Source organism: Podarcis pityusensis (genome assembly GCF_964106645.2).
Source record: "Podarcis pityusensis genome assembly, chromosome: 10".
Lineage (NCBI taxonomy): Eukaryota > Metazoa > Chordata > Lepidosauria > Squamata > Lacertidae > Podarcis > Podarcis pityusensis.
In genome coordinates, this window is record NC_138035.1 from 23,734,194 (window position 1) to 23,747,722 (window position 13,529).

Sequence of the window (13,529 nt, forward strand, 5' to 3'; positions counted from 1 at the left end):
ACTACTGCAGATACAACATAGCTAGGGGCTTAACTATGGATTGCACACTTTCATCCGACCTCCCAGTTCTGAACCAGAATTCTAGCCCCGCCCCCTGCCCCCAAAAAACCAACAACCTGTGCTTAGTTGGCTTGACTGATAACCGTACTGAAATTAACCTCTGTTAGGGACATCCTCTTAAAAATCTGAATTTTCAACTATTCCATGAAGATTAGTTCTCAAAAAAGAAGTCTATTTTCACAGCTAGGTCTTAATTCTGTGTATTTGGAATTAAGTCCCATTGATTTCACCCAGATTTACCTCCTAAGCAAGCATGCTTCAAACTGAGTCTTAAATTGTAAGGTACGAAAATGCAATGGTGGAATCACAGTGGGGAACACATAGAAATTGAGTCCTGAAGCATCTCTTGCAAAGGTGGAACAAATGCAAGCATGTCTTATTCCCTCTGAGCTAAATAGAGCTGCCTTGATTAGGAGACCTGACGATTAAGCCTTGCTCCCTTGCAATGTCAATCACAGCCATGAAAATGGGATCGATGTCTTCTAAGTCAGGGGTCACCAACATGGTGCTCAGGGGTGCATATGTACCAGCAAGAGCCTTCCCTGGTACCCGCAGGGTTCCCTTCCCCCTGCTGAAATTAGATTAAGCATCCTCTTGTAGCCAATAGACTAGGTTGTGGTGCATGCTTGGATGTAGTTTGGAGGTGGGTGTATATGTGGTGTCCATGACCGTTTTTCCAGTTTGCAGATGTACCCATGAGCCCAAAAAGGTTGGTGACCACCCCCCTTCCAAGTGGTGTAAATGTAATGTGATTCATATGTCCAATACCATTCATATGTCCAAATAGGTCTCTAAACGAGATAGATAATTGTAAGATATACATTCAAATGTAGAAAGGGCAGTAAGATCTTCAGACCACTGAGGAAAGGGTGGTGGTGCTTGTTCTTCCAACCTAGAAAATTAAGGTTGCATTTGCATCGCTGTTTACTGTGGCTCTAGCACACTCCCCTCCCTCAGCCCACAGTTTTTTAAACAAAATCCTCCAACATTCAAAAGTTGCAGAAAGTAGAAATAGGTTCAATACTATGAAGACATTCCTAAATGCCATACTTGGTGCTTGTTTAAACAAATAGTTTTAAGGTAGATGGGGGGAAATCAATTTTAGCTTTTGAAGAGGTGGGTAGATAAACATCTGTCAAGAATGATTAATCTATAATAATAAAGTCCTCCTCAGTTCAGGGGGCTGGTTTAGACTATTCTAAGATCTTTCCCAGGTTCCAGTGCTTTGATTCTATTATTCCTGTTCGTATGCAAAAAAGCAGGCTTAACTTTCCATTAGGCATTCTTGTGTGACATTTCCAGTATAAGGAGGACAAGAAACATTCTTCAAAACAGTTCCCTTTCCTCTGATTTCACGTCTTGGTCTCTTCTTTTCCCAATAATGATTGCTAGAAGAAAAATTCCCCTTCTCGAACTCGGGTTCCTAATGAAAACCACTACCCAACTCTCTCCAATCCATGGTCAAGCTGACCGATCAATATCTCATGGCACACATTTTTGTTACTTTCAGACTGGAAATGTGTTTATTGCAGCGTGATCTACATGTGGCAACCAAATGGAAAATCTGATTGGTCCAGAACCAGGCAGCAAGAATGCGAGTGCTAGCTTACCCATAGGTGAGCATATTATACCCAGTTTGCAACAGCTGCATTGACTGCAAGTTCATTTCTGTGCAAGCATTCAAAAGTGTTGGTGATCCCATTTAAATAGTCAGGATACTCAAGGGACCACCTATACCCATCTGTACCCACCTGAGCCTTAAAATTTGCAACAAACGGCCCATAATTTGGTGAGAGCTATTGGGTTAGTGAGTTCCAGGGCCTTCTCCTTGGTGGCTCCTCATCTGTGTCCGTTCCAAATATATATGTATCTCTGGAATATATGTATCTCTTAGTTGGCTTTCAGAAGAGCCCTGAATACTTTGTTTCATTCTAGTCGGCTTATGTTTCTTTTCTTTTTTTATAAGATATTTATTAAGATTTTCAGAATATTACAAGACCAAAAAAAAAGAAAAAAGAAAAAATACAAAGTAAGAATAGTTAAAAACAATTCATTCCTTCCATTACTTATCCTTCATTTGCTTATTTCCAGGACCTCCTCACACCTCCCTTTTTTGTATTCCAGTTCAGTTATTGGTTCAACAAATCCCTCCCCTCTTTATGTATCCTAATCATTAATCATAAAATATTATAATTTTAGATTTTTACCTATTAATAAACCATTTTTTCATATTCCCTTATAACATTTCAGCTAAAGACCACTTAGTTTCTATCCAAGATCATTCTAACATTCATTAATTTCGCAATATTTCTGTAAATAGTCTTTAAACTTTTTCCAATCTTCTTCCATCGACTCTTCTCCCTGGTCTCGGATTCTGCCAGTCATTTCCGCCAATTCCATATATTTCATCTCCTTCATCTGCCATTCTTCCAAGGTGGGTAGATCTTGTGTCTTCCAATACTTTGCAATAAGAATTCTTGCTGCTGTTGTGGCATACATAAAAAAGGTTCTGTCCTTCTTTGGCACCAATTGGCCGACTATGCCTAGGAGAAAGGCCTCTGGTTTCTTCAAGAAGGTATATTTAAATACCTTTTTCAATTCATTATATATCATTTCCCAGAAAGCCTTAATCCTTGGGCACGTCCACCAAAGGTGAAAGAATGTACCTTCATTTTCTTTACATTTCCAACATTTATTATCGGGCAAATGGTAGATTTTTGCAAGCTTGACTGGTGGCATGTACCACCTGTATATCATTTTCATAATATTCTCTCTTAGGGCATTACATGCTGTAAATTTCATACCTGTGGTCCACAACTGTTCCCAGTCAGCAAACATAATATTATGTCCAAGATCTTGTGCCCATTTAATCATAGCAGATTTCACCGTTTCATCCTGAGTATTCCATTTCAACAGCAAGTTATACATTTTTGACAAAATCTTAGTTTTGGGTTCTAACAGTTCTGTTTCCAATTTTGATTTTTCCACCTGGAAGCCAATTTTCTTATCCAAATTGTATGCCTCCATTATCTGATAATAATGAAGCCAGTCTCGCACTTTGTCTTTTAATTTCTCAAAAATCTGCAATTTCAATTTGTCCCCTTCTTGTTCCAAAATTTCCCAATATTTCGGCCATTTGGCCTCCATATTGAGCCTTTTCTGAGCCTTTGCTTCCATCGGTGACAACCACCTTGGGGTTTTGTTTTCAAGTAAGTCCTTATATCTTATCCAGACATTTAACAATGCTTTCCTGACAATATGGTTTTTAAATGCTTTATGTGCTTTAACCTTGTCATACCACAAATATGCATGCCACCCAAAAACATTATTAAAACCTTCTAAATCCAAAATGTCTGTGTTCTCAAGAAGCAGCCATTCTTTCAACCAGCAGAATGCTGCTGATTCATAATAAAGTTTATGTTTCAATAATAGTTTTCTCTACTGCCGTTATATTAATGCTACTTAATGTTGCTGTTGGTTTTGCTTTATGGTTTCAAAAGCTAACTAAATAACAAAATAAATAAAATCTTTGTTTCACTGGTTGCTTTTTGTGCCAACTTTGGAGGCTACAAAGCCTAGAAGATGGAATAAACAAAAATATGTTCAATCCCAGTAAAAGTACCGTGAAGCTGCCCACAGTGGGGACTGGGGCCCGTTAGGGCTGGGAGGTGGAAGGAACGGAAGTCAAGAGCAGATGGAGTCAAGAATCAATGATGGGCACGGCCAACTTACTCTAGTTTTGTCCCTATCCACAGCAGCAACACAGAGATTAAGGCAGAAGCAACTGACAGCCAGGGCCCACCCCCCTGGACTGGGTGTAAGCAATAATAAGGCAAGGCAAGGGAGGGTTGGCCAAGGTTGGTGGGGCAGCACCCCATTTGCCCTAATGAACCGCCACCCACGGCCCATCTCCTTTCCACAATATCTGCTGTGAAGACTCTTCTTTGTGTCTTGACAGTGCCTGAGGCAGGACTGGCTGGGCCGCGGGAAAGGGCCTTCTCTCTGTGGCTAGGCCTAGATGGTGGAATGCCTTGCCTCACAGAGACCACCACAGAAATTTCTATTGCGCCCAAATTCTTTAAGGCCACTCCCTTTTTTAAGATAAGGGCAGCAGACAGGGACACAAACCCAGGGTTTTGTTTTTGCAAAAATCACCTATTACACTATGAGGTGTATGAAGTATACGTGTGGGGCAACAAAACCACCACTGTTGTGGCAAGATAAAATGTCAGAGAGGTTTCCCAATCTTCCCACACAAAGGCATGCATTATTTTAAGTTTTTTGCTCTTCATTCTTAGCCTGGGCACTTCAAGTACTTGGGACACGTAAAATGTAGTAATTTCTAATATGGCTATTGTGGCAAAGTAATTTTTTTGGGTGGAGCGGCAATACAGCTCCTTGCCAAGGGCGTGAGTGATGCATCTGGCTGCTTAAAGAAGAAGAGTTTGGATTTGATTTCCCGCTTTATCACTACCCGAAGGAGTCTCAAAGCGGCTAACATTCTCCTTTCCCTTCCTCTCCCACAACAAACACTCTGTGAGGTGAGTGAGGCTGAGAGACTTCAGAGAAGTGTGACTGGCCCAAGGTCACCCAGCAGCTGCAGGTGGAGGAGCGGAGACGCGAACCCGGTTCACCAGATTACGAGTCTACTGCTCTTAACCACTATACCACACTGGCTCTACACCACTAAAGCAGAGGTAGGATGGGATGGAAATATTTATTACTGATAATAATACTGGAGGAACAAGTGAACTTGATCTGAAGAGAGTAGAAGAAGAAGAGTTTGGATTTGATATCCCGCTTTATCACTACCCAAGGGAGTCTCAAAGCGGCTAACATTTTCCTTTCCCTTCCTCCCCCACAACAAACACTCTGTGAGGTGAGTGAGGCTAAGAGACTTCAGAGAAGTGTGACTAGCCCAAGGTCACCCAGCAGCTGCAGGTGGAGGAGCAGGGAAGTGAACCCGGTTCACCAGATTATGAGTCCACCGCTCTTAACCACTACACCACACTGGCCCACACACCCTTTTAAAGCTGCCAACCTTCCACCTTCTTATAACAGTTGTGGTTGGTGTCTCTTGGGGCAGGTCAGGACTCATATGTAGGAATTGGAGCCAAAGGCAGGCACAGACTCTGCTTCGAGTTTTATCCCTGATAATTTCCCTCACGAGTTCATGTTCTTATATAGTTACATTGTTTTATACTTTCTGGTTGTCCTACAATCACATTATAAAGAAGTTGTTGTTCTATGTTATAAATCAAGAACGGCTAGGAGTTGCTTCTTTTTGTTTTCCAATGTAGTTCTTGCCAATAGAAAAAAATCAGTGGGATGCAAGAAAAAAAGTTATTCTCAAAGTGTGGTTCAGAGAAAAAAAAGTTTGAGAACCATGGCTGTAGGTGGAGTGTTTCCCGCTGAGGTTGGGTGAGTGGGAACCCAGCTAGGATCACCCCCCTGCCCCTTGCCCCCCAGTTCAGCTTCCAAGGTATGTATTCCAATGACCTTCTTGCCTTTAGTCTTACTTATTGAGCCATTGTTTCAGAACACACACCTTATTGCTGACATAGAGGACAGTGATTTTTCACTCGGAGTATCCCTGGTTCATATATAAGGATCAGGCATTTAAACTGGCCTTACCCTCCCACTGCCCCCAAGCTTTTAGTCTGAAGCTCAATATTGTGGGTACCCCTCCTCACTTTGGTCTTGCCTGTTTTGCCAAGAGATTGTGGTAGGTTATAATAAAATGAATTTCAATAGGGACAAATGTAAGGTTCTTCACTTAGGCAGGAAGAACCAGATACACATATAAGATGGGGAACACCTGGCTTACTAGTAGGACATATGAAAAGGATCTAGGGGTCTTAATGGATCACAAGCTCAACATGAGTCAAGAGTGTGAAGCAGCAGCAAAAAAAGTGAATGCTATTCTAGGCTGCATCAACAGAAGTATAGTGTCCAGATCAAGGGAAGTCATAGCACCACTCTATTCTGCTTTAGTCAGACCATACCTGGAGTACTGTGTTTGGTTCTGGGCACCACAATTTAAGAAGGATGTTGACAAGCTGGAACATGTGCAGAGGAGGGCAACCAAGATGATCAAGGGTCTGGAAACCAAGCCTTATGGTGAGCACTTGAAGGAGCTGGGTATGTATAGCCTGGAAAAGTGGAGACTAAGAGGAGATATCATAGCCATCTTCAAAAATCTCAAGGGCTGTCATATGGAAGAGGGAACAAGCTTGTAGGACTCAAACCAATGGCTTCAAGTTACAAGGAAAGAGATTCTAAACATCAGGAACAAGTTTCTGACAGGAAGAGCTGTTTGACAGTAGAACAGTATCCCTTGGAAGCTGGTAGACTTCCTTGGAGGTTGGATGGTCATCTCTCATGGATGTTTTAGCTGAGATTCCTGCATTGCAGGTGGTTGAGTTAGAAGACCCTCGGTGTCCCTTCCAACTCTACAATTCTATGATTTTATATATAAACAAGAAATGCAAGTTGATGGGGTAACTTGCTGATTCACACCATTACAGAAATAGAACTACAATGATTTGCAAGTTTTACTTGCCCACAGACCCCAAGAATAGATGATTCATGATGTGTTTATATGGACTGCAAACCTTGCACAACTGCTAAGGGTAGCCAGCGGTATGGAAAACATGTCCTATGAAGATCAAGTGAAGGAACTGGCTATGTTTAGCCTGAGAAAGCAGGCCCAGAGAGAGGGGTGCCTTGGGGAGACTTTTGAGGGCCAGATAGAGAGGCCCAGGGGGCCATGTTTGGCCCCAGAGCCAGAGTTTCCCCACCACTGATGTAGTACCATCAGAGTGCATAATATCTTAGGAAAACACTGCTGGGCAAGCCCCTGGGCCAAGGAGCTTTGCGGTCCAAACTGCAACATGAAAAGTCACAGGGGAAAGGGTTTGCATGGGGAGAATATGCATTTATTTCAGGCACATGAAGGGGCAGCATCTCCCCTCCAGGTGGTGCTAGACTCCAGTTACCATCATCCCTGACTGTTGGCCATGCTGGCTGGGGCTGATGGGATTTGGAGTCCAACAACCTCTGGAGCGTGCCCAGTTTTTTTGGGGGGGGAGCTGCGCAACATTACTGGGACGAAATATCATGCAAAATATGGCATCACCCAGATGTTCTGCAAACCTGAAGCATTTTTGAAGACTCTCATTATTATTTTTTTAAAAGAGTCTTCTGAAAATGGGAAACGAGAATAATGGTCAAACAGATGTTGGTTTGTCAGGATCCACAGGAAGGTTTTAATACATAAAGTAGGAGAGCATTCAGAAAATTAGTAGCCAAGAGTAGTACAGACCATCCTATCCACTCTCCTCCCTCGCCCTCCCGCCCCAGTATGGCCCACCTTAGTGCTAAGCAAACATGGGCTGAAAGAATCAGCCTGTGAGCATCAGGTATGCTTTGGTAGATATTAAGGCTGTCCAAAGATGAAGATAAACTCTAATGCCCAGTGCACCACATCAAGAGGCACACACAGATGCCTTGGCGTCTTCCGACAGTTGGTTTTGGCACTCAGTTTGAGGAGCCCCAGCAATTGGGGTGATGGAATCTGGGCTTTTGTTCCAGGGGCATTCCTTTGAATGCATCAGAGCCAGCTGCAAGAGGCTCCGGCACATTTCTTCATCTTTTATATTTGTTCAGTGCAGCAGGATTGGCAGGCAGCAAACCTTAGAAAGCACGTCTAGGGCTAGGGAGTCATACAATCCCATTCGGTTCCCACCGAGTTCACTTTGTGACCTCGGGTTAGCAAGGGCGTCCTTGGGCTGACATGCCAATCGAGGCAATTTCCACACCTATTTCTCTTGCCAACGGAATTCTCAGCCATCCTTATTCACTTATCTCTCTCACATTTACCACTTAAAGAGTTTTAAACTATGAAGCTGTTTATAAATGGGTTTTTTTTGGGGGGGGGGAATGACAAAGAAATAAATACATTTTGTAGCCTGCCTTTCCCGCAAAGAGATCAAGGAATTATCTACATCGTTCTCCCCCTCTCCATTTTTATCTTCACAACAACTCTGTCATCAAATGCCGCGTGAGTAGTCAAGGGATAAGCAAAGTACCAGACTGTACTAAGAGAGGTGAGCTGACCTTAAAAAATGTTTAAAAATAACAGGTTTTAACCATTCAGAACTGAATAACCTTATTGTCTGGACACGTAGAAGCCCTTCATCTGACAAAGCTCCTTCTCTCATGTTGTATTGCACATGCATGATGGAACACCAGCCGGCAAACAAAAGGATTCCCTTTCCCTCCTTTGGAGAAAAATTCCAAGGCTGAACAAACATGTGTCGCCTGATCCTTCATATATTTACTCAGAATTAAGCTTTGCTTCCTGCCTTGGGACTTGCTTTCATGCATATATGGAATTTATTTAGCTATTTTGAAGAGTTAGACCCCCACCTTGCAATCAAATCATTGTCAAGGCTGCGATAATATGCACATCAGCAGGCCTCTGGCTTTGTTCCTCCAGATGTTGGTGAGCAAGTCAGCATAGCCAACAGCCAGGGATGTGGGGAAGTTGTACTCCAGCTCTTGGAGGGAACCATATTGGCTCCCCTTGCAATCAGGGGCTGGGTCGAAGACATTCTGGCGCCCGAGGCGGAAAACAAAATGGCGCCCCCCTTCTCATCAGGGAAGAAGGGGTGAGTGAATAACTACATCAGGAATAGCTGGCTGGGTGGAATAAAAATCTATACTGGGATCGGCTGTCCCTGTGGATCCTTGCTGCCTGAGCTGGTCATCTCACCTTGCCTTGTGCCTGAATGCAGGCTTCCTTTTGATTCTGGAGTCCTAGGACAAGCATCCCCAACCTGCGGCCCTCCAGATGTTTTGGACTACAATTCCCATCATCCCTGACCACTGGTCCTGTTAGTTAGGGATCATGGGAGTTGTAGGCCAAAACATCTGGAGGGCCGCAGGTTGGGGATGCCTGTCCTAGGACATCTAGCAATAGAAACAGAGCGTTCCTTATTTCATTGATGTACTTCATTACATTTCTGTGCCCCCCCCCCCTTTTCTGCAAGAAGCTCAAGGGTGGCATACATGGTTATTCTCCTCCTCCCCATTCTATGCACACAAGTACCCTGTGAGGTAGGCTCGGCTGAAAGACTAAGTGGCCCAGGGTCAGCTGCATATTCCTGCATTACAGGGGGGTTGGACCAGGTGGTCCTGGGGGTCCCTTCCAACTCTGCAATTCTATGATTCTTTGAATTGCCTCGACATGCAGAAAAAACTGGTCCACCAGGACCATCAGCAATTTTCAAGTGGTCCATGGTAGGACTGGGAGGGAGGTTGCATTAGGACTGGGAGGAAGGTTGCATTGGAGGGAAGTATTGGGAACTACTGGTCTACGCTGGCTGGCAGGGGCTCTCTGGGGTTCAGGCAACCTCCCTCCCAGTCCTACCTAGAGACACCAGGAATTGAACCTGCGACCTTCTGCATACATAGCAACTGCTCTTGCATTGCCCTTCCCTTAAATAACTCTGCAAGGAAAACCAGATGGGGACTTTCGAGGGAGTGCAGATCAGTCCCGGTAACTGGGGGCAGGTGGGGGGGGAGCTCCTGGGCTCAGCCCCTACTTATACGCACCCTGCTCTGTAATTCTATCTGTGTGTGTGTTGTATCTGGCTCCAATGTATAGCTCTTGAGTTTCAAGTTTTTATCAGGCTAAAATCTGCCTACCCCTGATCTACAGCAGGAGTGAATAGGTGGGATTTGTTGGGAGGCAAGAATACAAGGAGAATTGGTGCTTTTGAATTATGGTGCTGGAGGAGACTCTTGAGAGTCCCATGGACTGCAAGAAGATCAAACCTATCCATTCTGAAGGAAATCAGCCCTGAGTGCTCACTGGAAGGACAGATCGTGAAGCTGAGGCTCCAATACTTTGGCCACCTCATGAGAAGAGAAGACTCCCTGGAAAAGACCCTGATGTTGGGAAAGATGGAGGGCACAAGGAGAAGGAGATGACAGAGGACGAGATGGTTGGATAGTGTTCTCGAAGCTACCAGCATGAGTTTGACCAAACTGTGGGAGGCAGTGGAAGACAGAAGTGCCTGGCGTGCTCTGGTCCATGGGGTCATGAAGAGTCGGACACGACTAAACGACTAAACAACATGAAGAATACAAGAAGACCCCCTGGATCAGTCCAGTGGCCCATCTAGTCCAGCATCCTGTCGCCTCGTAGTGACCACCCAGATGCCTGTGGGAAGCTTGCAAGCAGGACCAGAGCACTAGCAGAAAGGGGGGGAAATCACTCTCCCCTTCTGCGGTTTCCAAGAATCGGAATGGTATGCATCCAACAATGGAAGGAGAATGCAGCCATCGGAGGTTAGCAGTGGCCACAGTGTCTCTTTCCCCCCTTTAAAAACCATGTAAGTGTGTGTGATTGCTAGCAGAGTCCTGCTAGAAACACCTAAGAGAGGCTGCTGAGAGCTATCCCACCCCCAGTCTTTTGTGTGAGCTCTGTACAGTTCTGGCGATGGAAACAAAGCCCTGAGCTCAGCATGGGCTGGGGGGGGTGTGCCCAGGGCTTCCGTGCTAACTGTATGTATGTCTTTCGCCCCAAGCTCTGACTGGTGGGTCTTGGGGTCCCAGTGAGAGACAGAGTCGATCCTACAAGTCTAAAGCCATCTTTAGCCCTGGTCTGCCATCTATCTGCACAATCGATCCAACCAACATTGAGCACTTATCCATCGCCCTGATTTATGTAGGTGAGAGATGAGTACTTTCCTTAACTCACAATTCTTTATCAACGACACTTGAGCAGAGCGCGACTCTATAAACGGGCTTGCAGCCAAATCTCTTGCACATTTAAACTCAGAAGAAAAGTCGCACTATCAGCGTCCAAGCCTAGGCAGGTTTACTCAGAAGTAAACCCCACTGGGTGGGGTTTACTTCCCCACCCCACTAAATCACACTCGCTGAAATCACTGCGTTTAGAATCTAGGACTAATTTCTTTCAGTGGGAGTGTGGCCGAGTTAGATATCACGCACAAAGCTTTCACTGGGGTTTATTCCCAAGTAAGTGAGCATTTAGCATTGCCGCCTCAGGGTGCTTAACCCTCAAGTCTACATGTGTAAGAATGTAGCCTTAAGAGTCAACTGAATTACATCAGAGTCAACAGCAAACACCCACAACCAAGTTTAAATACACATGATGTTCTGGCTTGTTTGATTTGTGCTGAATGAATTTTGCAAAAGAGGCCCCAGAGATTGGCTTACTGGTTCACCATATTTAACTCTTAAAGGCTGATCATATCTCTGCAAGATAATTTTTAACGAGTTCCGGGGGGGGGGGTTGGAAGCATGCAGGGGGTTGAAATGCGAGGGGAGAATATAAGTCCAAACAAGTTTCAAAAGAAGCTGGGGGGGGGGGGACAGAGACGCTTCCTTTCAAGAAAGAGAACCTTAACAATGAACCGCTATGGTGAGTTCATATTCATGCGAGAGGGAGAAAAGTAATAAATGCTCTTACCGTTTTAGGGTCGGAGTATGTCCCAAGTCCAATCACAGGGATGCTGTTCCCATCACTCAGCATCAAACGGTGATTTTTAGCGGTGAGATTAGTGGTCATGATGCAAAATGAAAACTTCGATTTAAAAAAAAAAATATTATTATTATTAAAGAGACCACCAAGAATTCGGATGCACGAGACTCTTCGGAGGGAATCCTGCCTTTTGTGTGCTTCTGAGTGCTTTGGGCTGCAGCCCAGTCCTAGCGGCAGAGGGCGCAAGAGAGCAGCGAAGAGAGCCGGCCACCATCTGCCTCTCGACCTGCACTGGGGCCCGCGATCAACTCGCCATCTGTTAAATACGAGCCGGCGGCGCGCGAGCTGCGGGATTTTGTGGGAGGAAAGTCTTGGCAGCTGCTCTCCGGGGGATCTGGATCCCCGAGCTGCTGGCAAGGGCTTCTGGCTGGCTGGTTGGTTAGATCTGAGGACTGGAGATCCTTTGCTCCTGAGTCCACCCCCCCCCCGTGCGCAATCGAAACGGCGGCGGAGTGGGGTGAGGAGGGTGCCCCATGGCAAACCCAGGAAACACAAAGCAACCTTTGTACCGCTGCCCTGCGGCTCTTTGCAAGCTCTTATTGCCCCGCGTCATTGCTTTACAAGGCAACCCTAAGCGCTCGGCGGAGGTCAGGCCCTAAGTGCAAGGAGAAAGGCTTCTTGGGACGCGTTCACACGTGACGCTGAAGAATCCTTTTGGGGGGCTCTGAACCCTCGCCTAAACGCCAGCAGCCGGGCGGCCAGCTGCAAAGCAGATCGGGGCTCCTCTGCCTTTCCTGCACGGGCATAGGAGAGGAAAGGGGGCCAGTTAGGAGTCCAGCTGCACCTGCCGAACTCCTGGCTGCTGCTGCTGCTGCTGCTGCTGCTGCTACACGCCTATCATGGGCGTGGAGGCTCTCGTTTGAGATTTTGCCACGCTGGTCGCTCTACCTAGGCTATTAAGTGCTGTGAAGAATGGTGGAAGTTCAACTGGTAGAGCTCTCTCTCGCTCTCTCTCTCTCTCTCTCACACACACACACACACACACCCCAGAGACAGACTGGTGAGGGATGCTCATGCTCCCCACTATAGGGTTGTACTGCCGTGTTTCTTCTTTTCATAGAGGCAGGGGAGATACAGGGAGCGCAGTTAGCGAATCACCTGCTTTTCAAGAGGAAAATCCCTGGTTTAATTCCCAGTTTAAAGAGTGACAGATCAGGGACGGGAAAGGACGGGAAAGAGCTGGTCACTCTTGATGTCATTGCAAAGCCACCTCGGCCCAAGCGGATGTGTTCTTTCGCAGCCTCATCTCTGCTTATGGGATGCTCTACCTTCCATGCGCTGGTGCCCTCAAGTAATGAAACTGGCAACTGGAATAAAGCCAGTTATGTGTAATGCATTTACAGTGGTACCTCGGGTTACAGACGCTTCAGGTTACAGACTCGGTTAACCCAGAAATAGTACCTCGGGTTAAGAACTTTGCTTCAGGATGAGAACAGAAATCATGTGGCGGCAGCAGGAGGCCCCATTAGCTAAAGTGGTGCTTCAGGATGAGAACAGCTTCAGGTTAAGAATGGACCTCCAGAACGAATTAAGTTCTTAACCCGAGGTACCACTGTATAGGCCACCTCTTTCTCCATGGATCTCAAAGTGGTATACATGGTTCTACCCCTCATTTAATCCCCACAACCACCCTGCCAGGGAGATTAGGTTGAGAGGCAGCGGCTGGCTCAAGTTCACCCAGTGAGTTTCGTGGTCGAGTGGGTATTTGAACCCTGGTCTCCTAGGTCCTAGTCTGATGTTGGAACCAACTACACCACATAATAAATTTACATATTAAAAGTTACATACCTGTGTAGCTAGCTTACTGGTAAAATAATATTTTTTAGCATGCACCAAACGCAGTACAGCGAAGGCACATTCCAAATATGAATGGGCAGGGAGGGTCAGTGCTGCC

At 45.6% G+C, this 13,529-nt stretch overlaps 1 protein-coding gene across 1 annotated transcript in view; it reads right to left on the reverse strand.

The window, feature by feature from the left end:
* AKR1D1 (aldo-keto reductase family 1 member D1) overlaps positions 1 to 12,096 on the reverse strand; it is a 37,582-nt gene extending 25,486 nt beyond the window's left edge. Inside the window, exon 1 of the mRNA XM_081024066.1 lies at positions 11,564 to 12,096. Within this exon, the coding sequence (XP_080880192.1) occupies positions 11,564 to 11,662 (99 nt within the window). The 5' untranslated portion in view covers positions 11,663 to 12,096. The remainder of the gene's footprint in view (positions 1 to 11,563) is intronic.
* Between the last annotated feature and the right edge of the window lie 1,433 nt (positions 12,097 to 13,529).